General features: G+C 41.7%; 2 protein-coding genes across 5 annotated transcripts in view; one reads left to right on the top strand and one right to left on the bottom strand.

The window, feature by feature from the left end:
- FLT1 (fms related receptor tyrosine kinase 1) overlaps positions 1 to 11,066 on the bottom strand; it is a 110,231-nt gene extending 99,165 nt beyond the window's left edge. For 3 of the 4 annotated variants that reach the window (XM_035114270.2, XM_035114269.2, XM_035114272.2), the window contains exons 1-2: positions 10,825 to 11,066; positions 780 to 876 (exon numbers count right to left, since the gene is read on the bottom strand). In XM_035114270.2, the coding sequence (XP_034970161.1) occupies positions 780 to 876; positions 10,825 to 10,900 (173 nt within the window). In that variant the 5' untranslated portion in view covers positions 10,901 to 11,066. The remainder of the gene's footprint in view (positions 1 to 779; positions 877 to 10,824) is intronic. The other variant, XM_060273818.1, reaches the window with a different exon arrangement.
- Positions 11,067 to 11,352: 286 nt separating this feature from the next.
- Positions 11,353 to 23,861, top strand: LOC132591960 (uncharacterized). The gene is made up of 2 exons (XM_060273294.1): positions 11,353 to 12,250; positions 22,584 to 23,861. The coding sequence occupies exon 2, from the start codon at positions 22,685 to 22,687 to the stop codon at positions 23,420 to 23,422; it is 738 nt and encodes a 245-aa protein (XP_060129277.1). The 5' UTR covers positions 11,353 to 12,250; positions 22,584 to 22,684; the 3' UTR covers positions 23,423 to 23,861.
- Positions 23,862 to 25,001: the final 1,140 nt, after the last annotated feature.

The following is a 25,001-nucleotide window of genomic DNA, read 5'->3' as shown; positions in this document are numbered from 1 at the left end:
TCTGGAGCAGCAGAAAACAATCTTTCTCCCTCCTCCATATGACATCCTTTCATATATTTGAACATGGCTATCATATCACCCCTTAACCTTCTCTTCTCCAGGCTAACCTTCTCTTCTCCAGGCTAACCTTCTCTTCTCCAATTATGTTTGGCTACCACTATATGACACCAATTCCCAAGCCTTAATCATATGGCATCTAGCAATTTCTGGTGCTCCCCTTAATATTGTTCTCTAAAAGCAACATTATAAATAAAAATAAAAACGAAGAACTATTAAATAGCTGCTTTCCATGCAGAAGGCTCCAGGTTCAATCCTCAACATCTCCAGCTAAGACTGGGAGAGGCCTCTGTTGGAAATCTTGGAATCATAGAATTGTACATTTGGAAAAGTCTCTGAGGGTCATTTAGTCCAAGTCCCTGCAATACAGGAATCTCAACACTCAGTCCCCCATTCAATTTGAAAAGAACCACTGAAAATCAGTGCAGAGCCAGGCATAGGCAAACTCAGCCCTCCAGATGTTTTGGGACTACAATTCCCATAATCTCTGACCACTGGTCCTGTTAGCTAGGGATCATGGGAATTGTAGTCCCAAAACATCTGGAGGGCTGAGTTTGCCTATGCCTGGCGCAGACAATACTGAGCTAAATAGACCAATGAGTCTGACTCAATATAAGGAAGCTTCCTATTTCTTCCAACAATAATTCCTTCTTGCAACCAACTAGAAAGAAAACCTATTAACCACAGACCAAATTCATACAAGGTGCACCCTGGATGATTACCTGCACATGATGCTTAAAGTATCTCCTTCTTGTATGACATGCTGTGTTCCTGTTATATTTAGCTTTGGACCTTTCCAACTGGACCCCGAGCTAGAGCCTAGAAAACAAGGAAAACCCAGATTATTAAAACTGGTGGAAAAGCTGATGGGCTTTGTATCTATTCAAATTAATATGTTTTTTATCTAAGAGGGCTTCAGTGTTTTCACACAGAGCCAAATTAACCTGGATGCCATACATGCAATTGCTTGAATGGCTTTGTAAAAGTACAGTAAACTGCAGGCACAGTGGACCTAGACCAGGAAATTAGTAGCAATCATCCACCTGATATTGTATATTCACCTGATACTCTATTGTTCTGATCAGTTGAAAGAATGTGACAAAATTTGCCTCACTATGTGGTCAAATGTTACAGATTACAGTTAACTGTAATCTATTGTTGTTTAGTCATTTAGTCGTGTCCGACTCTTCGTGACCCCATGGACCATAGCACGCCAGGCACTCCTGTCTTGCACTGCCCCCCGCAGTTTGGTCAAACTCATGTTCGTAGCTTCGAGAACACTGTCCTCTGTCTTGTCCTCTGTCGTCCCCTTCTCCTAGTACTGTAATCTATATATCAGTAAATTTACAATTTTTTGGCATGGTAATGACCATCTCTGTTCACCCAGAATTTATTTATTTCTTCATTACAAAAATATACCACCTTTATCGTCCAAGGATCTAAGGTAGTGTACGTGGTTCAAGAGATAATACTATGCAGATTAATGTCAAAACAAACATTCATTCAGGTACAACACCTCAAGCAGCCACATATGAGAACTAGGACCTACAGGTGAGAACTAAATGCAAGGTGGGGACAGGGGGACAAAGTACCCTAGAAGGAATATGTGTCCCGCACCAGAGGTTCTACCCTTCTCTAACACCCCATACATCTATATTTACTCTGGTAAATACAATGCCATTATTGACAATACTTTTAAGTGTTCTCTTAAGCAACTTTCTTTTTAAGAGGGCTTGTGGAGCAAACTTGTCAGCCATACTAACTCAACATTCACTATTTCATTACTGTATATTCTACATTCAGATTTATAAATCCACATGATAATCAAACTAATTTATTATGTATAGTAATTTGCAAAGTTACTCATTCAGGATGCAGCAGATATACATTTTTATTTTATGAGACATGAAAAAATTAAAGTCATGAAACTCTCAGATGTTAAGACAGCTTTGAAGAAGATGTCAGACTGAAATGCACATGGGACAAAATCCTTGTTATTCAGTGTAGGGCTTGATTTTTTAAGTCTACTACAATCAATACAGTGTTTAGATTCATTTTACACAGCTTCTAATCAGGCTTTTTATGGTTTAACCTGAATGTTTGCTTCAATAATGACAGCAGGAATTCACCCAAGAACAGCCTATCACTCTCAAACAATCTTCCTATGAAGGCAGAATCAGTGAGGTATCAAGAGAAGCAACAGAAGGGTTGGAATGGAGCAGGGTAGGGATGGGACATGGAAAAGAGAAAAGCAGTAAGATAACATGTTGAGTGCAAAAGATGCTCCCCTTCTGCTCACAAATCATTCTTAGACCTGGTTGGCAAGGAAAGCTAAACCATAGCTTAGTTATGTTCAAGCTACAGGATCAAGTTTTTCCTCTCTTCTCTCCTTCTTCAGCACGACCACAGGAAAATAGAAATATAATGCCATTGTTGACAAATAACTCTTAAGTGTTCTCTAAAGCATGCTATTTCCATTTAATTTATTCCTTAGCCACGTGTTCCAGGAGGGTAAAGGGTGGATTACAAGTTCCTCCACCCCTCTGGCTTCTAACGCAATACAGTTCACAAGAGGGAAAGCATCTAGCTGGCCAATATCAGGCTGGCAGCACCGGGTTTGAGACTACAGTATTACAAAGCTACTCTGGAGAAACCCCTTCACGGTTTCACAACAGCAACTAAGTCATAAGGCAAAATCAGAAGACTCAATCTGTGCCTTCTGCAAGTGATTCTCCTGGAATGGAACCGTGTGTGCTTTAGATAAATAGCAGATTTGGATTCCTGTGTAATGAAGGCAAAGCAGCTTCTAAAAAGTGTGTTTGTGAGCACGATCTTCCCAGGTATCTGAATGTGAGTTAATTATTCAGCCAAAGGCTAAATAGTTTCTCCTTGGCAGATCTCTTTTGCATGGAGCAGCACACACCATAAATACACCTCTGCTCAGGACTCTGCTAAGTGCCATTGATTTTCCCCATCCAATGGGTCAAGGAATTTTAAAGTTACTTTTACATCTTTGACTAACTAGAGCAAGATCCTTTGAAATTTGACATACACATTACTACCACCATGGTCACTTCCAGATAGCATCTTTATTGATCATTCATTCTGATTTGTTTGCCCAAGTTTGCAGGGAGGTTAGACAAGGGCAGTTGTTTGTTGAGCATTCACTTGGATTTGTTGGAGGAAAATTATACAATGTTGCAATTGTTATCCCACACATTCAAAGTTATTTCCCCATCACCTTCCTTATCACAAAAGGTCTAAGAAGTGAGTTTGTTGCACAAGAGAATCAAATCAACTTTAACTGCACAACCTGAATCAGTATGACTGAATCCCACCCCCCAAATACTGAAAGTCACCCATGTCCTTGAAAAACTGAGTCAAACACCTGTCACAGAAAGTTATAGCCACACATATTTACACCTGAATCCTGTGCATGTGTATTGAACTATGTTCAATAAAGCTTACTTCCATACAGTAGCAAGGGGCAGCTGTATGCACCTGACCTAGCAGTAGAGTTAGAATAATAGCTTGAATTCACAGATTTTAGTCTGAACATGGATGCTAAAATAAAACCTAATAAAATATTAAGTAGTTGCTTCCTTTTAGTTACTGTTCAGTAACAGCAACTAAAATGAAAATTTGGAAATAAATACACCTGCTGGCTGATTGTGATGAATTTTGCTACAATATATCAATTCAAGAAAGCCCTTAAAATGAGCTTTGATTCATTCTTAATCAATACAGAATTGACTTTAAACATATACAAGCGTTCTCAACACATTAGAGGTTGAATTCAGCCTGAAACACTTCAGAGAGCTATAGTTGCTTCCCCACCCCCCACACTTATAGAGTCAAGACTCAAATGTACTCTTTTATATCTGCATTAATTTGTGGTCATGATCTTTCACTGAAGCTATCAACTCATTAGGAAACTAGGGGGAGAGGCTTTGTAGCATTGATTTATTCTATCACAATTCACTTACATAGACAATAGGTGGGAAGGGACTAACAAGTACAGTATGATCAGAACTTAGAAACATAGAGCATGACAGTACCACCTAGAAGAAAAGGCTGTAGTACCGGTAGATTGTAGTCTCCAACAATGTAGTAAACAAAGCATAGTAAACAAAGCACTACCATCCCATTCCCCCAGATTGGTAGACAGTTACCAAAGAATGAATAACTCCCAGCTTCTGTGGTGCTGTCAGAAAAAAACTTGGGGGCAGAGGTATAGGACCCTACTCAGGAGGGCTCCCAAATGCCATATGGGCTGGTTTACCACCTTTTGAAGTAAGTAAAGTGATACACATTGCCATATAAATAGGCCTCCTAAATGATATACAGAGTTTAAAATCGCACAACTGCACCACTGCTTAGCTTGCCTCATGGATGGACGTACAAAAAGACCAGTGTCTCGTGGCACCAAGGTTTCTTGGTGTGCTTAGAATTCACACCATAACCACACAACAAACAGTAACTCATTTCTACCTGGGAGGATTATCATATTTTGATTATTGATTAGTACCATAATCTGAAAAGATGGGTACATAACTATATGGTTGAAGCCACAGACTTCTGGCTCTTCACTTAATTGATGCACCATGTTACTGCCTCAGGCAACAATTCATCTCTCCATAGGGAAGCCCAGGTCAATTTTAAAAAAAACCATTTAGAACAGACACCCCATTAATACACTGAGTAACCTTTACTGAAGTCATTAATGAGAATAATGTATTTATCTTTTTGAATAGCAGTAGACACAGAGCTTAAAACCTAATGAATCTAACATTTCTTCAGTGGGAAATGAAGCTATCTATTACAAATCATTTCCATAAAGTTTTTAAGGCTCATTAAACATGCCTTACATTATTATTTTTTATGATTACCTGTTAGCCAAAGTGAGCAATTCAATCAAACCAGCACTACTGGAGTATATTATATACATTAAGAAATGCTTCTTACACAGGTAGGAGGGTGATCAACATCTCTTAATAGGAATCTCTATTTTCCACCATTCTAAGTTTTTTTCTCGCAACAAGGCTCATTTATTTTAAGTATCAGGATGAGAACTGGTATTCAGAAGTCAGTGGGAGTATACAGTAATGCTCAAAAGGTAATAAGCATCCCATTGAATGGCTTAATATTGTGCAGTTAGTTGCATTCTTAGCTGATATGATTTGCTCTTGCTGAATGGTAAGCTCACCCATTGAAGCTTGGAGAGAGAGGGGGGAGATGGATGGCAGGACTGCAACCTGGTTAAATAAAATGCAATCGATTAATCATATGAGGTTCTGTGGATGACTTGGGGGGGGGAAATCTGTTGATTAAATCAGATCTAGCCTAATACACTTTGGCAACTTAGATGAGCCACAAAATGCCCCCCCCTTCCTCACTAGGGAAGAGTGAAGATTGATAACAGGAACAAAGGGGCAATAAAAATCTGCACTGGGATCTGCTGCTCCTGTGGATCCTGTCACCTCACCTTGCCTCATGAGTGTGCCAGCCCTGGATTAAATATAAAGCCTGCCTTTCAAGTGAGATTAGAATGCTGGGGAACTGTGTTTGTGGTGATGGTATGAATGCAGCTCATAAACACATATCTAAAGTGATCGTCAAGTATTTTGTCATTTTGCTATTTTACATTGTTTAAACTGGTTTATTTAACTGGTTTACTTTTATTGTTTACCAGCTGGCCCTGCACACGTTGCTGTGCGTTAGTCTGTCAAATGGAGGGTAATGGGCCCCCTTCAGATCCCCCTGAGCCTCAGAGTCCCCCTGTTTTACACGGGCCTACATAAAACAAAGGCCGTGCTGCGGCATGCAATCCGGGCACTCCCCCTCGCCCCCCCCCAGGCCTAGTGGGGGCCTGGCGGCCTGGCAGGGGCCTACATAAAACAAAGGCCATGCTGCGACCTGCGATCCGGGCACTGGCCCTCTCGTTTCCCCCCCCCGGGCCTAGTGGGGGCCTAGCAGCCAGGCAGGGGTCTGATAATGGCCGCCTTGGTGGTTTCAGTTGCTTGGTTGATGATGTCATTATTTGGTTTGTGGGTGTGGTGTAGATTTCACAGGAAGGGAGGGGGTGTACTGTGGGAGGAATTCCACTTGAGGGCGCTGTTTTACTTTGTGGAAAAGCAGGTTTATACCTGCCCATGTGTGAAATTTGAGGGGGGGTTAACAACGCTCGGGGTGTGGCCAGGATCGTTGTGTCAAAATTTCAGGACGATTGGTCAAGCGGTTACAGAGAAAAGTGGAACACGCACTTTCACAATTTGTACATTTTTATATATACAGATTTATTATTAATATGCTTACAGGCTGTATATAAATAGCAATAGAAATAATGCAGGCACAGTGCTTCCTTTCAGGGAGAAATCCAAAATTCAAAATCACTTGGAGGTTTGGAATAAGCAAATCTGCAGCTGAAGTCTTTTGTCCCGGCTCAGCCACAGATATACTGTGTAAGTCTTCCATCCCAACTCAGCTGAGGCCAGGGTAAATCCCATAAAAGGGATCTTCTAGGGGTGTGGTGGGGATGTGACAGGAGGAGATATACCCAATTCCAAACTCCTTTCAGCTCAGTCATGCGATCTAACAACCCAGCAAAAGTTACATTGGCAAAATGGGAGTTTGGAATAGGGATAAATTGCACTGGCAGACTTACCCTGACGTAAATTACAGTATGCTGGCTTGCTATACTATGGATTGTTCTGTTAAGCTCATCTGAGTGCAGTTCAAGCAACAGCTGAGAAATGGCTCCATGAAGACATAGGGCATAACTACACTATAACCCTGTCAAATTTATATCACTTCAATTGGCATGGCTAGGAATTCTTAAAAATATAGGAAGCTTAAGGAGGCTGCTTTATTGGTACAAATAGCTCAGTACTGTCAGTGGTTCCCAAACTTTTAACTTTTTCTCTCTCCCATGGATCACTTGAACGTTTCTGATTTTTCAGCCGGTTGTAGCAATTGTAAGGCACTGTACAATGAATTGTTTTAAATTGTATTTTTACAGACATGAGGCAGACCGCTTGAATGAAGTTCATGGTCCACTGGTGCTCCACAGACTATGGCTTGGGAGCCCCTGATATACACTGACTGGCAGAAGTTTTCTAGATTTCTGAGAGCAGGCCCAGCTCTCTGTGGAGATGCTGGGAATTGGACATGGAACCTTCTACATGGAAAGCAAATGTTCTACCACTGAGCTGAAGCACTTGATTGACAAAGTAATGTGAATTCCCAAGTGACACAGAGATCCCTAGACACATGCACCCTCAAAGAAAGAAGGAGGAAGAGGAAATGACAGTCAACCCCATTGAATTATGTGGGGCAAATACAGTCATCATTGTCTGACTTTCTCTAGATGAAGTGACAAAACACCCACAATTCTTAAAAATATTTGTATGAATATTTCTGGTCTTCTCTATATTTCCTTAGTTTAAAGAAACAAACCTTTTCATTATACTCTGAAGATAAGGTCTTAGTTGTGCTTTTATATCCTCAGCTCCTTCAATCTCACTTATATCGTTTGCTACCATAGTCTGTCCATAAATACATTAAATCCATATGAGCAAATGTGTAGTATCCAGCACCTCACCCTTCCATTGTGTTAGGCAGATTTACTTTTCTATTTAGCAGCAAATGACAAAATCTCCATCTCTGATCTGCTTGCCTTGCACAGGAATCCACATTGGTTGCTGAACACAAACTTCCACTTGAGATGCCCTGACTAATGCTATGGAGAGGAGTTGCAACATAAACAAGAGTACTCAGACATTTGAAATACATAGAAAAAACAAACCTGGTACTTGAAAAAAGAAGTTTTTTCAAATAACACTTGATGACACTAAGACCAAGATTTGAAACACTCAATACATTGTCTTGAATATAAGTTCCATTGCTTTATTTTGATTGTTCTTAGAATCGTGCAACCCACAGAAAACCTTCTGAACTTCTATAAATCTGCTCCAATGTCTCTATGCAGTTTGGATCCAAGAAAGGAAACCCAATACAAGTTCTTATGGGCAATTTAGTGTGATGCCCACAAATATGCAACTATGCATGTTGTTATACATTGCCTCTAAACACAATGCCTGGCAGCAAGTTTGGATTGGCCACTAAATATATATTCAGTTCACAACCAATTGCATCTTCTTGATAAAACTGAATATCCATATTTCTAATGGGCACTACTCACAATGATTATGTTCTGCCTCCTCCGTCGGAGGCAGTATGCCTTTGAATGCTCGGAATCCCAAGTGGGGTGAGTGCTATTGCACTCAGATCTTGCTTTCAGACTTTCCATAGGCAACTGTTTGCCCACTGTGTGAATGGAGTGCTGGACTAGACAGGTCATTGGCCTGATCCAGTAGGTTCATGTGTTCTTAAACACTTATTTATCACATATTAAGATTTTGCTTGGTAATAATAATCTCAACTATGCAGGACACTATAGACTCAAGTGTGGTGCCTGTTTTATGTTCCATCCACTCTTTGTTTCTATAAAACTGAATCATTTTGGCACATATATATATATATATATATATATATATGGATTTCAACAACTTTTGTCAATCACAGACATAGAATATCACACTCATTAACTGTCACAAGCATATTAAGGAGCCACAAGCTGCTTATTGGATAAAAATAAAGTAGAAGAAATGTTCGCAAAATACTGTATGAGATTAAGGAGAGTTTTCATAAGTGATGCTTATTTGTGTTTCCAATACCTCTAACTCATACATAAATCCTACATCCTGTTTAAAATGATCTGATTCCTTTCCCACATTAATAGTCTTCAGCAGCCACATGTTCCTAACTACAGCCATTTTCGTACATGACATTAAGTAGCATCTTTGAACTTTTCTTGCACTATTTATGCCATTGTGAATTCTGTCCATGCCAGATACAAATCAGAAGTGAGCAGTTTTTTTTCAATTCAATGCACATCCTAGTCAATGTAAGTTTTATTGAAGCAAAAGAACTGAAGAAACAATGTAATTGCGCGTGCACATGCACACACGTCACATGTGAAAACACCCTTACTATTGCACTGGCTCTCAGATAAGTGTGCACATGAATTTATCCCAGTTTCTTGGAAGCAAGTTCCATTTCAACCAGTGAAATTTGCTTCAGTTCAATACTTCTGTTGAACTGGGTTGCATATCTGAATACCGAAAAATACCATATAAATGCTACCACTCTCTTAATTGCTTTATTTGTAAGAAAACCCCTCTGATGTCAGTCCTCCCTGCTCCCAACAAAGCAGCCTGATTTCCAAGTTTAAACTTAAAAGGAAAGCGGAGCTGTCAGCAGCCTATTTCTAATCCGAACTGAATCAGTGATGATGAGATCCTGCAGGTCAGTTTCTCAGCCACATCCCCAATCTCCACATAATTGCAAAATGCAATAGTTAAGTACTTTAAAATGAAGATAGATTCAATGTATAGGTTAACCTCAAGTTAGTACTTTAGAGCACCCACGAACAGTTCCGCCCTTCAAGACACTAGGCTTAGAATTAAGAAAACACTTCGCTGGGTTGGCACAGAAAAGGGAAAAAGTCGTCACCCTTTTAATTCAGCATCAAGTCCCACGACAATCACATACATGCAGAAACTCCTGCGTGCATAAAATTCCAGCCCTGGTACTCCTTTTTATAGACAACAACCTATCAACAACCTATAGCTGGATCGCACCGACTCTTAGCTTCCAGCATCCCAGCCCAGCCCAGGAAAGAAAACGAGTGTCACTTTCTACGGGAAGAGCTTTGGATTCTCCAGTCTCCCAGCCAGTTCTGTTTTGTTCACCTGGCATTTTCCTACGGTACCAATAAAAAGCTCTCGTACTCGGAGCGACACCAGGCATATTAGCTCCGCGTCTTGAAAGGCGGGTGGTCAGAATGCGAATTCTTTTTCCCGCCGCAGTGCAAGGCTGAGACCATCAGAGCAGAAGTTACAGGCTGCTCCTACCGGTACTATATCCACATTAGGAGGGAGAGAAGGGAGGGGTAGGCATGCACTAGTGGAATACTGGAGAGGGCTATTAATTTCTTTAAGAAGGTAGCACCCTTCGAAAAATCCACGTGGAAAGCCCAGGCAGCTGGTTGCAGAGAGGGGTATGGAAGGGCCGCTCGCCCACTGGGAGGGGGTGGAAAGCGCATCCCCATACAAATGGTGCGATTGGGGAAAGCCCATAGGAACCTTCGTGGAGAAGCCTCAGTGCCGAGAGGCTGACCTAATCCCAGAAGACTGGAGCGTTCATTCCGCCCCCATTCCGCGTGGCCAATTTTGGAAGCGGTTACTTTTTCCAGATTATAACTTGGCGGCGGCGGCGGCGGCGGGAATTGCGGAGCAGCCTGGCCTGGCAATCAAAATCCAAGAAGCTGGTTCTGGGAGAAAGCACTTATTCAGATGAGGAGGATGCCCTTCCTGACAGGTTTCCAACGCCCCGCTCTCGTTTCTGCGATGGCAATGACCCGTCGCTTAAAAACCGAGCGCATTTTAGAAAAGCAAGTGCAAGGTGTCGCAAGGTAAGCGCGCCCGCGCGCTGCGCTACAACAGCGTTGGAGGGAGCCGGAACAGGGACACGCTGGCTGGATCCTGGCAGACCCCGAGGGCACCTTTCTCTTGTGCGTTGTCCTAAAGCCCGATTCTTCTCAGATCCCCGTCCGCAGGATCCAGAAAGGCGCAAAGGATGGAGCGGCGCCCGTGCGCCCAGGGCAGGGAAGGGACTTGCCGGCCCGCCGCTAGCTGCAGCACTTACCTGCCAGAAGGAGCCAGCAGTTCAGCAGCCCGCCTAGCACGGCTCCAGAAAGCCCCCAACCAAACATGCCGCCCATCCGAAGCACGCCGATCGCTGCAAGGGGGAAACTAGCTGCTCCGAAGTGAGTCCTGCTCCCCAGCTAGCCCCGGCGCCGCGGAATAGGAACTCGCTCTCCCCTTCCCTCCTCCGCAGACGGAGCGGATCGAAAGCAAAAGGTAGTATCCGAAGGGCGCTCAGCTTGCCGGGCTCGGCCCTTTTATAACCTCCCCAGCCCACATCCTCCTTCCCAATCACGCCTCCACCCCCACGTCACTTGCCCCCCCGTCCGTCTTCTCCCCCCCCCACCCCACCCCATTTACAGCAATACCTTCGACCGACCCCGCTTCCTGCCTGGGGTGAGATAGTTAAGATTGGCCGGCAGATTTCTGAAGGGGAACGAGGAGCACGACTTCTTGTCTCTGGCACGCTCCGCTCCTGATCGGATTACATTGCGCGGGGAGGGGGGGGGAAGGTGTTAAACACCCCGGTTGTACTTGCTGTGCCAAACTGATCCCGCCGTGCGGGCGGGTCGATAGAAAATCGCACGGATTTATTGGCAGTTCCGCACAAGAACTGCGCCACTCTTAAGCAGAGGACTTCGCAGAAAGTGGATATGGCTTTTTGTACAATGCTTCTGGGAATCGCCTTTAAAGACTGTCCTTTTTCACAGTCTTCCCTGGATTTCCACAAAACTGGAAGTTTTTGTACGTAGGAATAATTGCGAGACGCACCACGCAGTGGGAGCCGGGGGGGGGGGGTGAACCAGGTGAAAAAGCCCGTTTAAATTTGTTTGGGGAACTAGTTAAAAGCGTAAGAAAAGCCCTCTTGGAACTGGCCAAAAGTCAATCGACCCGAATAGCTTGCTTCTCACAGCGGCCATTCAGATGTCTCTAGGAGGATACCCCATCAGGAGGTCCTCCCTAACGACTGCTGTGTCTTGCTTTGAAAAGTGGAGGTTCTATGTAAGCAGCGTGGTAGATCTTTTGCAGTTCTAGGGGGCAGGAAAACGGAAAGCACGCAAACGACATAAAACTGGAAGGTATCTGTCCTATCTTATCAACCGTTCCTCTTGAACTGCAAAGAGGCTAACCATGTTCTACATGGATTGCCCAATCTGCGACCCAACTGAATCCGAGAAGACCAAAACTTCTATTTATCTATCTCAAAAGACGGAGGTTCCTCAACCCCCTAAGTGAGGCAACTATGTCAGCATTTGAGGAAACTTCCTCCTCCAGGATGTTTAATCCCGGAGATCAATATCGCTCTCTGACTTCGTACCTAGGGCATGTGGTTCCCAATCGCTTCTGAGGCTACGACAAGATCATCACGATCCTCTCTGTAGGCGGAGTTTGGGGTCCCCTCCTGCGAGCAGCTACCGCAGCCTTAGGTTTGTAACAACTCGTTCACGAACTCGGTCAGGTTGGGCGCTGCAACATGAGACGGGTCTGAAGAATCCCCGGGAGCAGCTAACACGACTAACAGCAACGCTTAGATTTAACTACCGGTAGCTAAATGTCGATCGTAGACGATGGGCAGCTTGCAATCATAGTTACAGCCTCTGCCCTGCCTTATTATAGCTGTAATCTGTTACAGGTTTATGGACTAGCACGATAAATGCTATACTAAGAAGTCAGCTATCTCTAATCTTAAATTACAAAGTTAGGTGATACTAAAATACTCTTTCCTCCATATACCCCCTCTTCATTATTTTATTGCAATGTGGGAAAGATAAAGGATAAATACAAAAGCAATTGGAGGAAAAATCTTTTCTATAAGGGGTGTTCAAAGTTTTCTTTTTTTTTTTGCTCATCTTTGAGCATGGATATTTTTAAAATGTGCTATGCTATAGTAACAGATGCTTATAATCTATGAAATGTACCACTTTGAGGGTGCTTCCAGGCTATTACTGTTTTTGCATTGCATTCAAATTTAGGTCATGCAGTTATAGTTGATTTGGAGGGCTTGCACAACAAATGTGCTTCCCCCAATGATTGGACTTTTGCAGAATGAGAAGTGATGGAAAAATGCACTGGAAAGCACAAGAACACTTGCTTTTATATAACATCTAGCCTCCCTAAAACTAAAAAGATAAATAAATAGCCAACTCTGTCTAGTTTCCTTGCAAATAAATCAGAATGAATGCTCTATAAACAGGTGGCCTGGAAGCACCCTGAGTAGTGCGAAGCAGCTAAATGTGTTTGCAAAGCTACCTAAACAAAACAGCACATGTAATTAATCCCATTGGCACTTTTATACTATTGGCATTGGATGATTGGATGTGACCTCTCAGTAGCTAATACTTCATTTGTTCCAGTCACATGTCATCATGAGAAGTGTAAGCTCAGTTTCCAACAATGTAAAAACACACACAGAACAAAATGATCCATTCTAGAAGAACTTCCCGTGCTTTTGCATAGCTCTTGTTCATTTCAGTAGGGTTTGCTCAGCAGAATCTCCTGATGTCTTGTACCCTTGATACTATGGATTATATTGAACTAAGGGCTCATCCACACTTTGCTTGTCTCATGCCTAGGAAAAAAAGGTTATATGCAAAAAGTATTGGAAGAATCCTACCCTGAATTATGTTTTCTCTAGCTTGAGCAGCAGATTTTCACAGAAATTCCTCTGGTTATTCTAATTTTAGATTATTGCATTTGCATCCTATTTCTTCAATATTACCAGTTATTTACTTCAAGTACCGGCACTGAATGCTTTATTACAGGCATATTTGCCATGATCATGCTGAATCATGGGTTTTGTTATCTTGAGGTGGCATATATGGCTAATTGTTCTAGTGATATAAGGATTGCTAAACTTGTTTCTGTTGCAACAATACAGTGATGTGGCCTTGAAAGAGTGGTATTTTACAAAATTGCAAATATATTGAAAAAAATATAGTCCTCTGCCCTGATGAACACATGGCCACAACAATTGTACATAAATAACAACACATGAGCAGGTTGTCTTTATGCAGATTTCTCAATATATATTATTAAATATTAGTTAATGTATTCCCACACAACACACCTGCTATGTAAGCAAACATCATTATCCTAATTTACAGAGAAGGAAATGAAAGCACACGGAAATTAAGCAATTGGGCTAACATCACAGGAAGTTAATGACGAAGCCAAAAACAGCCCAGTTCTCTTGAGTCCCACAAAACCAAATTGAATCAGGATTATTATTATTTTAAATGATTCAGCTTTCCAGTTTTAAAAGCATTGGTTGGAGTGTTTCCTGAAGACGTGAAAAACTCTTATTAAAATGTAAAAAAAACAAAAACCCTTCTCGTCATTGTAGGGCTGGCTGATGGTCCTACATCTTAGCTTCATATCCTGTCCTTGATACTGGCCTTGATACAAATATCTCAGAGGAAAAGAACAAGAAGCCGCAGGGTTCATTTTTATTGATGTGAATGTTATATAAGGATCCTATTCTCTATTTTCAGAATTCCCAAACATCATCATCATCATCATTATTATTATTATTATTGAACAGCTGGGAAAATGTGATTTCTATAAAGCCTTAATCTTACTTCTTTCCCATCACATAAGGAAATCCAAATGCTTTCCCTTGCTTTAATAATGAGAGATAAGGCCCTGTCTCCCAAAAGGAATTAAAGATGGGAAGGAACAGCAGTAGAGGATAATCCCTAATCAGATCTTTAGATGAATTTCCCAATCAAGAACTCTTACTTCACCAACCCTACTTCCTTTCAAGTTCCATGACTTCCCATGTGATAAAGATTTGGGAGTTGCTACAACTCTCTCACAGTTCATTGCAGAGGACCCAAGCCTACTGAAATTTCAGTTGAAACATCATCCACCACAAGAAACAGGTCCATGCTGAACAAGGAACAAGAAAAGGCTCATATTCAGAAACTGAAAAAGTTAGGAGAGCATAGAACAAGTCACATTCTTACCCACTTTTTCATGACAGGTCGAATGAACCAGAAGGTAGCAGAACAGTTTCCCTCTAGGCCAGGCATGTCAAACATGCGGCCCTCCAGATGTTTCGGCCTACAACTCCCATGATCCCTAGCTAGCAGGACCAGTGGTTGGGGAAGATGGGAATTGTAGTCCAAAACATCTGGAGGGCCGCAGGTTTGACATGCCTGCTCTAGGCAAACATATACCAGCTGTATCACAAATTCAGGTTAGTTACCAGCACCTGTTGATGTAGGACAAGCACATGAGGACCAAACTACTCCACCCACTTATTTTTCAAATAAAAAGCAGCTGTGGCCCACCTGATATATATTGCACTCTTTCTTGAAGCCTCACATCAGTTTCCTGCTAAAAATAGTGCCCTTTCCTGCTGTTTGCAGTGAAGGGCATGCACCTTCAGGAACAAATAGCAAGATGAGCAACAGGATATGTTCAGCAGCAAACTGACATAGGGTCCGATGAATCTTAGTTGGCAATGCATTCCACAAGATGGTTACAACAGAAAACTCCCTGGTAGTCAGCCACTGGGCACCATGGGGTTGTATGAGTTGTAGTAGTAGTTCAGATGATGACCAGAACAAGCAGGGAGATATACAGAAGATGGTACTCAAGTCCTATGCCATTTAGGGTTTTAAATGTTAGCCCCAGTATCTTGATTTGAGTTCATGCAGAGAAAAACAAAATTGATGTAAAGTATTGTGCAGCAACCTGCACAAATAAAATAAAATAGGTGTAATATAGTTAAAATGTTTATAGTTAAAATACAGCCAAAATCCTGACCTGGCTGTGACATGTTGCACCATTTTGCTGTGGCATGAATGCTTTTCAATGGCAGCCTCACATGAAGCATCCTGTAGTAATTTAAATGGGAGGTAACTTATGGATAACCACAGCAATTCAAATGTGTTAGGAATGGTCATAGTTGGTAAGTCAGCTGAAGCTAGAAAAAGGCCCCTAACTACCGTGTTTTTTCGCTCCACAGGACGCACCTGACCATTGGACGCACCTAGTTTTTTAGAGGAGGAAAACAAGAAAAAAAATATATTTTGCTTTCTTGAATTGTCCTAGACCTAGGCATGGCAGCCAACTCCTAGAGGCCTAGGTGCCTTTGCCCCCCCCCCTTAAATATTTGAGGAAGCTTATTTTGCAAAGGGGGAAAGCTCCATTTTTAAAGGATCAGCTCAAAGTTGTGCAGCTTTTTTTGCAAATGGGAAAAGCCCCGTTTTTTTGGGGGGGTGTGTCAGCTCAGAGTTGTGTATCTTTTTTGCAAAGGGGGAAAACTCCATTTTTTTAGGATCAGCTCAAAGTTGCTGAGTTTCCTCGCAAAGGGGGAAAATCCTGTTTTATGGGGTTCAACTCACAGTTCTGCAGCTTCTCTTTCTGTAGAAAGGAAAGGGACCCTTTTCTACAGTTTCCAGACAGAAAATCTAATCAGCCAGTCACATGCCTCCCTCTGCAGACAACAATTGAGGCCTAGGCAAGGGGCTGGGAGGAGCCGGGAAGGGCGCTAGCTCTCTTATCTCCCTCCCCAATCCCTTGCAATAAGCTACTGAGCAGGTTCCTTTCAACCTGCTCATTCCTTCTTGTTAGCCTTTAGCTCTTTCTATTATTATTATTTTTAAAAAGCACAACCTGCCTTTAGCCCCAAGCAATTCGGCTCCAGGGACCACACACTCACTCCATAAGAAACACTGACATTTTCTCTTACTTTCTGGGAGGAAAAAAGTGTGTCTTATGAAACGAAAAATACGGTACTCAGTTCACTTCCACATTGAGCAGCAGTGTCAGATCACCAAGCAGAACCAATAAGGCTACATTTTTATCTTTCTCACAGTGCCAGTCACCCACTATGGCAATCAAGGCAATTTCAATATCACCACCCCAAACCAGGCCAAAAGCCAGACTGGATGGGATCTACATAATCAGTTTCATCCACAACCTCACCACCACATGTTCAAATAATAATAATAATAATAATAATAATAATAATAATAATAAAATAATTTATTATTTATACCCCGCCCATCTGGCTGAGTTCCCCCAGCCACTCTGGGCAGCTCCCAATCAAGTGTTAAAAACAACACAGCATTAAATATTAAAAACTTCCCTAAACAGGGCTGCCTTCAGATGTCTTTTAAAAATAGGATAGCTGCTTATTTCCTTGACATCTGATGGGAGGGTGTTCCACAGGGCGGGTGCCACTACTGAGAAGGCCCTCTGTCTGGTTCCCTGTAACCTCACTTCTCGCAATGAGGGAACAGCCAGAAGGCCCTTGGCGCTGGATCTCCGTGTCCGGGCTGAACGATGGGAGTGGAGACGCTCCTTCAGGTATACAGGACCGAGGCAATTTTGGGCTATAAAGGTCAGCACCAACACTTTGAATTGTGCTCGGAAACGTACTGGGAGCCAATATAGATCTTTCATTGTGATTTAAAAAATCACAATGACATCACAATGAATAGAAGAGGGAAATATTTCTCCTGTGGTGGCCGTGTGTCCCACATTAACAGAGGACATTCCTCCATTTGAATGGTTTTCAGAGGACAGTTGTTTATTTGAAGGTGCCCTGTTTGTTTGTTTGTTTGTTTGTTTGTTTGTTTGTTTGACTGGCTGTCTGGTTGAAGTCCAGTTTAACAATAAAGTACCCTAAGAAGCCAGAGCAAGGGCCTGAAGTTGCCCACCAGTTGTTAGAACCTAGACAACAAACTTAAGTACGTAGGAAATTGTAATGGCTGAAGTAGTCCTTCAACACAGTTATATAGTGATAAATAAGCAGAGTCCTTCCTCCATGTACATTCATATATGATTAGGTTGTTAGATATACTTTCTTCAAGTCATTGCCCGCTATGGTAAAATAGTAAAGCATTTTCGGGGGGGGGGGATATAAAATGAATGCTGATGCTGCTTCCCGTTCCTTTTCCAGAATCAGAAAGCCAGGTTTCCCGGGGTGTGTCCTGATTAGCAATAAAAAGGGAAAAGCATGATCCAAGTTAATTTTCCAGCCCTAAAAGGAAATGGTGTTTCCTGTATTATACAAAACTGGTGCCAATAAGACTGACACAAGAATCTATTGTCTTTTTAACAAAGCTATGGTAAGAAATGATGCCTGTGAAAATAGGCCACTGCAGGCAACAAGGATTTTTTTAGAGTGTGAGAGATTGAGTGAGTGAGTGTGCGTGCGTGCACATGCACACAAATTCCAAGGATCAAAAGTGGAGAATACACCTTAATCCTGAGTGGCCAATGTGGTGTCTTTCAGATATTGTTGGGATCACAACTCCTATCATCCTTGACCACTGGCTATGCCAGCTGGGGCTGATGAGAGCTGTAGACCAACATTATATGGAGAGAATAATCTGCCCTAATCTAAAACTGAAGCAGCCACTAATATAGTCATACTCTCAGTGCTCTAAAATAAACATTAACAGTACAATCCCATACATACTTGCCCAGAAATTAACCCTATAAAGTTCTGAAACATACTCCCAGGTAAGTGCATACAGGCACCTCCCTGCTTGTGTGCAATCAGCATGCATACAACCACTGATACACACACTGTTTTCGATGGTGAAAGGGTATGGGGCAGGAGCAGAGCAGAGCAGAGCAGGGCAGGGGTGGAACGGGACAGAGTAGGGGTGGAATGAGACAAAACGGACTTGTGCATGTCCTGCTGATGCGTGCAGTGGCCAGGAATGGAACCCCTGTGAAAGCAGGAATTCCCTTGTATAAGACTGCAACCCAATTTCACCTTTGGGGTTTGACTTCACTGTCTAAGAACCATTTCCCACATTGTAAGTGAAAAAATAACAGTTGGTTCTCTGATAAATGTACCTACATGTTTCCAAACGCCTGTAATATTCACACTTTAAGTGAACATAATAGGCCAGATTCAAGGAATGGGTATCATCAGCAGAAGCCTACACAGAGACCTCTGCTAGCGCAACAGTGATCCTTCCCCGCTGGTTTAGGGGGGTCAGAACAACCTACAGAACAGTGTGCAGTGAAGGAGAGGGACGACTGAAATGCTTGCACTGATAGACCCAGTGTGTGACAGCTGTGAAAAAGACAAATTCCACGCTAGGGATCATTATTGATATCATAATGCCACTACAGTATACATATCTACAGTATACTACAGTATACATATCTACAGTGCAAACACATTTGGAAACCTGTGTACCGTACTGGTCACCTCGCCTCAAAAAAGATATTGTAGAAGTGGGAAAAAAGTTCAGAAAAGGGCAACCAAAATGATCAAGAGGATGGAGTGATTCCCCTGTGAAGAAAGGCTGCAGTGTTTGGGACTTTATAGTTTAGACTAGAAAAGGTGAGTAAGAGGCAACATGATATAAGTTTGCAAAATTATGCACGGCATGAAGTGTATAGAGAAAGCTCTTCTCTATCACATTTAACATTAGAACTCATGGATATCCAAGAAGCAGAAAGTTGGAATATTCAGGACAGATAAAAGAAAGCACTTACTCACTCACTTAAAGTATGGAACTCGCTCCCATAGGAGGCAGTGATGGCCAACAACTTTAAAGGTAAAGGAACCCCTGACCATTAGGTCCAGTCGTGACCGACTCTGGGGTTGTGGCACTCATCTCGCGTTACTAGCCGAGGGAGCTGGCGTACAGCTTTCGGGTCATGTGGCCAGCATGACAAAGCCGCTTCTGATGAACCAGAGCAGCACACAGAAACGCCGTTTACGTTCCCGCTGTAGCAGTACCTATTTATCTACTTGCACTTTGACATGCTTTCGAACTGCTAGGTTGGCAGGAGCTGGGACCAAGCAATGGGAGCTCACCCCGTCGCGGGTATTCAAACCGCCGACCTTCTGATCAGCAAGCCCTAGGCTCTGTGGTTTAACCCACAGCGCCACCCGCGTCCCTATTTATTTGCCTACTTAATTTAAATAGCTACCCCATAGCAGAATAACTCTAGGAAGCTAGGACCAGGACCTGGGAGATCAGGGCCCAAATCCCCACTCAGCCACAAAGGCCACCAGGCGACCCTGGGCCAGTCACAGGCTCTTAACTCTTAACAGCGTTGCCACAGGCACCAACTGAGGGGTGGGGGAGTGAACCATGTACTCCTTGGAGAAAAAGATGAGATATAAATGCATTAAATAAGCTCTTCTGCTTACCTTCTTAAGAAAGATGGGGACACTCTTTAAAAAAATATTAATCTATATTCATAGATCTAGATCATTCCCTGAAACAGAACTCCATAGAAAAAGAAATAAAAACCGACTATGATAACAACCCATACAAAAAAAAAAGGTGAAATGACAAATAAGTAAGTAAGTAACAACAACACCTTTGGGTACAATTCACCATTTGGTGCATGGAACATACAATTTTGAACACAACAATCACTCATTGTGAGTAACTGGTATATTCTAAGTTTGGTACAAAGGGAATCTTGGTGTCCAGTCCAATGTTTTAAGGCCAATAATCTAATAAATAAGTTTACAATATCATAGTAAAAAAATATGAATGTTTCTAAGCTTCACATCCATGTAATTTAAAAAATGCAATATATTACCTAATCATTTTTTGTTATATATGAGCTTACTGCTGGAATATGCTAATTAAGGCAATTTAACTGCTTGATTCATTGTGCACACCCTTATTTACTGTGTTATTCTAAATTGCAAGCCATTGTTATGTTAACCATAGTTTTAGAAGTTTAATGTTGTATGTTGTACCTTGTGTTTGCCGGCCAATCTACAAGTAAAACTATTATTTTATTCTCTTATTTCCAAAATGCAACGCAACATGACCCTGGCAGATGTGGGGAGAAGAATTACAGTTATTACAGATTATTTGCTGGAAATGATTAAAAAATAACACTACTACAGTTTAGAATGCGGAAAATGTTGAATGCAGCAGAAATTAGGAATTTCCGTACTACAAAAAATACCACTGGGCCACTGAGATTGCACCATGCTAGTGAAGAGGTGTGGGGTGATGAGTGGGTACGTTAAGTCCCTCTTCATGAGACAGACACATTTTTAAAAAATGAAGCGAAACTTCAGCCTTTGTTATAGTGAGTCATGAAGCATGTGGCATTTTTATGGGCATGATGCAAAGAAAAACTGAGAAAAGGACATGCAATTTTTCTCTAACTCAACCCCATCTGTGTTTTCTTTTTAAATGGTGCAATATAAGATTTACTTTAAAGCTCATGATCAGTACAGTTGGTGGAGAGGAAAAGCATGGGAAGCAGAGGAAAGATTTGTCAAGATGATGTAGCCATGAGGCAGATGTCTATGGCAATTATGCAATTACATATGTATTTATTTACTGTATGCATTTATTTACCATCCTTCATCCGAGGATCACAGGGTGGTATACAATATAAAAACACAAAAATACACAACATAGTAACAAAAACAATAACACCCCCTGGCACCTAAAGATATGCCTACAAGCTGACCTCATGGTAGCAATATCTAGCTGAATTGTTCTGAAAATCTCCCTCATTTCACCACCCACAACGTGTGCAACTTCTTGCCTGATAAAGAGTCCTAAAGAACTAGGAAGCTTGCCACATTTGGGGACTTTTTGGTTGCTCCTAATAATGAATTACCCAACAGCAGAATCTAGAAGAAACAGATGTTGTAGAGTTAGCCAGATTGTACAGATGTAGATCTGAACGGCATCTGTGATATATGCCACTTTAAGCTTTCTAAAGGAAGATATGTGTAGCAACCAGATCATTCTTTGCTTTCATTTATTCTGCCCATAAGAAAATGGATCTAAACTTTAAAGTATTCTATTTTTCACATCAGGAGAAAAATTTAAAAATACAGTAGGTGAAGTACTGGTAATGAATGTGATGTCATGGATACAACAGTGAAACCAAGAAGTGGAACCACATAAATTACAACAAAGACCAGTACGTATTTAGACTTGGGACTCCTATTTTAAGGCAGGAGTGCTACACTGGTTTCCTGCTGCTGAGAAAAATATATTCACCCTTCAGAACCTTCCACTTCACTCTGTTCTACATCTGAGTTCTATCTCATCTCACTGTCATTGTAAATTCATGGGAATATGTAATGCATTTTATTGGTACATCATAAACAGCCAATATGCCAGCAAGTATGGAAAACTCAGCATGGCTAGAGGATTGGAGAAGACCAGTCTACATCCCAACCCCAAAGAAGGGCAGTGCCAAAGAATGCTCCAACTACCGCACAATTGCGCTCATTTCACATGCTAGCAAGGTTATGCTTAAAATTCTACAAGGCAGGCTTAAGCAGTATGTGGACCGAGAACTCCCAGAAGTGCAAGCTGGATTTCGAAGGGGCAGAGGAACCAGATACCAAATTGCAAACATGCGCTGGATTATGGAGAAAGCTAGAGAGTTCCAGAAAAACATCTACTTCTGCTTCATTGACTACACAAAAGCATTTGACTGTGTTGACCACAGCAAACTATGGCAAGTTCTTAAAGAAAGGGGAGTGCCTGATCACCTCATCTGTCTCCTGAGGAATCTCTATGTGGAACAAGAAGCTACAGTTAGAACTGGACATGGAATAACTGATTGGTTCAAAATTGGGAATGGAGTACCACAAGGCTGTACAGTAGAGTATAATAATAATAATAATAATAATAATAATAATAATAATAATATTTATTTATTTATTTATTTATTAATACCCCGCTCATCTGGCTGGGTTTCCCCAGCCACTCTGGGCGGCTTCCAACAGAAATATTAAAATACACTAATTGTCTCCCTGCTTATTTAACTTATATGCAGAATTCATCATGCGATAGGCTGGACTGGATGAATCCCAAGCCGGAATTAAGATTGCTGGAAGAAATATCAACAACCTCAGATATGCTGATGACACAACCTTGATGGCAGAAAGTGAGGAGGAATTAAAGAACCTTTTAATGAGGATGAAAGAGGAGAGCACAAAATATGGTCTGAAGCTCAACATCAAAAAAACTAAGAACATGGCCACCGGTCCCATCACCTCCTGGCAAATAGAAGGGGAAGAAATGGAGGCAGTGAGAGATTTTATTTTCTTGGGCTCCTTGATCACTGCAGATGGTGACAGCAGTCACGAAATTAAAAGACGCCTGCTTCTTGGGAGAAAAGCAATGACAAACCTAGACAGCATCTTAAAAAGCGGAGACACCACCTTGCTGACAAAGGTCCGTATGGTTAAAGCTATGGTTTTCCCAGTTGTGATGTACGGAAGTGAGAGCTGGATCATAAAGAAGGCTGATCGCCGAAGAATTGATGCTTTTGAATTATGGTGCTGGAGGAGACTCTTGAGAGTCCCAAGGACTGCAAAAACATCAAAAATATCCATTCTTAAGGAAATCAGCCCTGGTTGCTCACTGGAAGGACAGATCCTGAAGCTGAGGCTCCAATATTTTGGCTACCTCATGAGAAGAGAAGACTCCCTGGAAAAGATCCTGATGTTGGGAAAGATGGAGGGCACAAGGAGACGGGGACGACAGAGGACAAGATGGTTGGACAATGTTCTCGAAGCTGTGAACATGAGTCTGACCAAACTACAGGAGGCAGTGGAAGACAGGAGTGCCTGGTGTGCTCTGGTCCATGGGGTCACGAAGAGTCAGACATGACTAAACAATAACAACAAAAACAGTAGGGTCTGTGAAGTCACAGTGCCCGGCAATATAACAAAGATACTGCACTGTATGCATGTTGCAGCAGTGGATCATTATTTATTTGGATCTTTATGGGTCTTGAGAATTTTGATATACTGTTTCAAATATGTTTCAGAGCTTTCAGAACCATGTAATAATAGATTATATCCTTTCTGAGAATACTTGTTTAAATAGTTGTGTTGGTCAACAGTTCTCAAATCATAGGTTTCTCCTCTCATTGCTGAAGTAGGGAACCACCAAAAACATTGCCTAGTTTGGGCTTGTAGAAAGGATTGGCCATTTTACCTAGATTATTCTGATTAATTCTCTGACAAAACCCTGTGCTCTCTTCATAGTCCAACATGTCTAGAAGAAATCTAACCCTAACTCACATACCCCTTTTAGGGAGATGCTAAAGAAGGAAGTCTGTGAAATATGAGTAACATTAGACTGGAAGATTAAGCTTGCATTCCTATACCTATGGATTTAACATAAAGTTCCACTAACTCAGTGGGACTCTTCTAACATGGTGGGAACATTGCTGGCAATAGCTTCCGAGCTGCCCACACTATTGGCAGGTACAGCTGTCGTCTCAGCAGTGACAGAGCCCACTGCACAATCTGGAGGAGAGGCACCTTTGCCTGTTATACTAGGTAATCACTGTTTCTTTAAAAGTATTATCTGGATATTGGTGAAGATGTGTCAGTGAATATTGATGTGAATGGTTAGAACACCCCTCAGCATGTCTACATTTTCCTTCTTCCACATGCAAAATACCCTTAAAAAAAGATTAGATCATTTAAAGTATTCTCTCACATTGGTTTTCTTTTTTTAAAAAAATCATCAGAAAGAGTCAAAAACAAAAACACTGACCATATGTCTTTCAGGATGTGAGCTGAGAAATGAGAATAAAGAAATGTGCAGTCTTGCACATCTTAACAGTGGTTTGCCTCAGCATGCTCTTTAAAAACAGTGGGATATCTAGTCTCAGCTTTTATCCAATAACATTTAGAAGATACCCCAAACACCCTTCCAGTAGACCTCAAAGAATCCACAGGAGACTAATAGCTGGCTCTTTATTTTCCAAAAAACCCCACAACCCAACAAAAAAACAGCACTGTGTAGTTACGTAGTTTACTTTGGCTTTTTAGTGTGGCTTTGTAGTATGGGAAAGAACAAAATACAAGTGACCCATGCACGTTGATGTACAGAGAAGTATTATTTAAACATATTGTTTTAAAACGAAGACACATTTACTGCACATTTATATTCTCTGTAATATAAGTAGAGAATTGTACCCTAAAGGTTGAAGATGCCCAGTCCTTTATCACTCCCACATCCACCATAATATACATCTTCTGCTATACATGTGTCCATGTTAGAAGAAGACTCCACAAATATACTCTTCTATAACTACTGCATGTCATATACAGTGGTACCTTGGTTTACGAACTTAATCCGTTCCGGAAGTCCGTTCTTAAACCAAAGCATTCTTAATCCAAGTTGTTCATAAACCAAGCTGTTCTTAAACCAAGGTAATAATGTCTGAAAAGCA

This window comes from Zootoca vivipara, chromosome 4 (genome assembly GCF_963506605.1).
Source record: "Zootoca vivipara chromosome 4, rZooViv1.1, whole genome shotgun sequence".
Lineage (NCBI taxonomy): Eukaryota > Metazoa > Chordata > Lepidosauria > Squamata > Lacertidae > Zootoca > Zootoca vivipara.
Note: the sequence above shows the minus strand (reverse complement) of the source record. Positions and strands in the feature narration are given on the sequence as shown.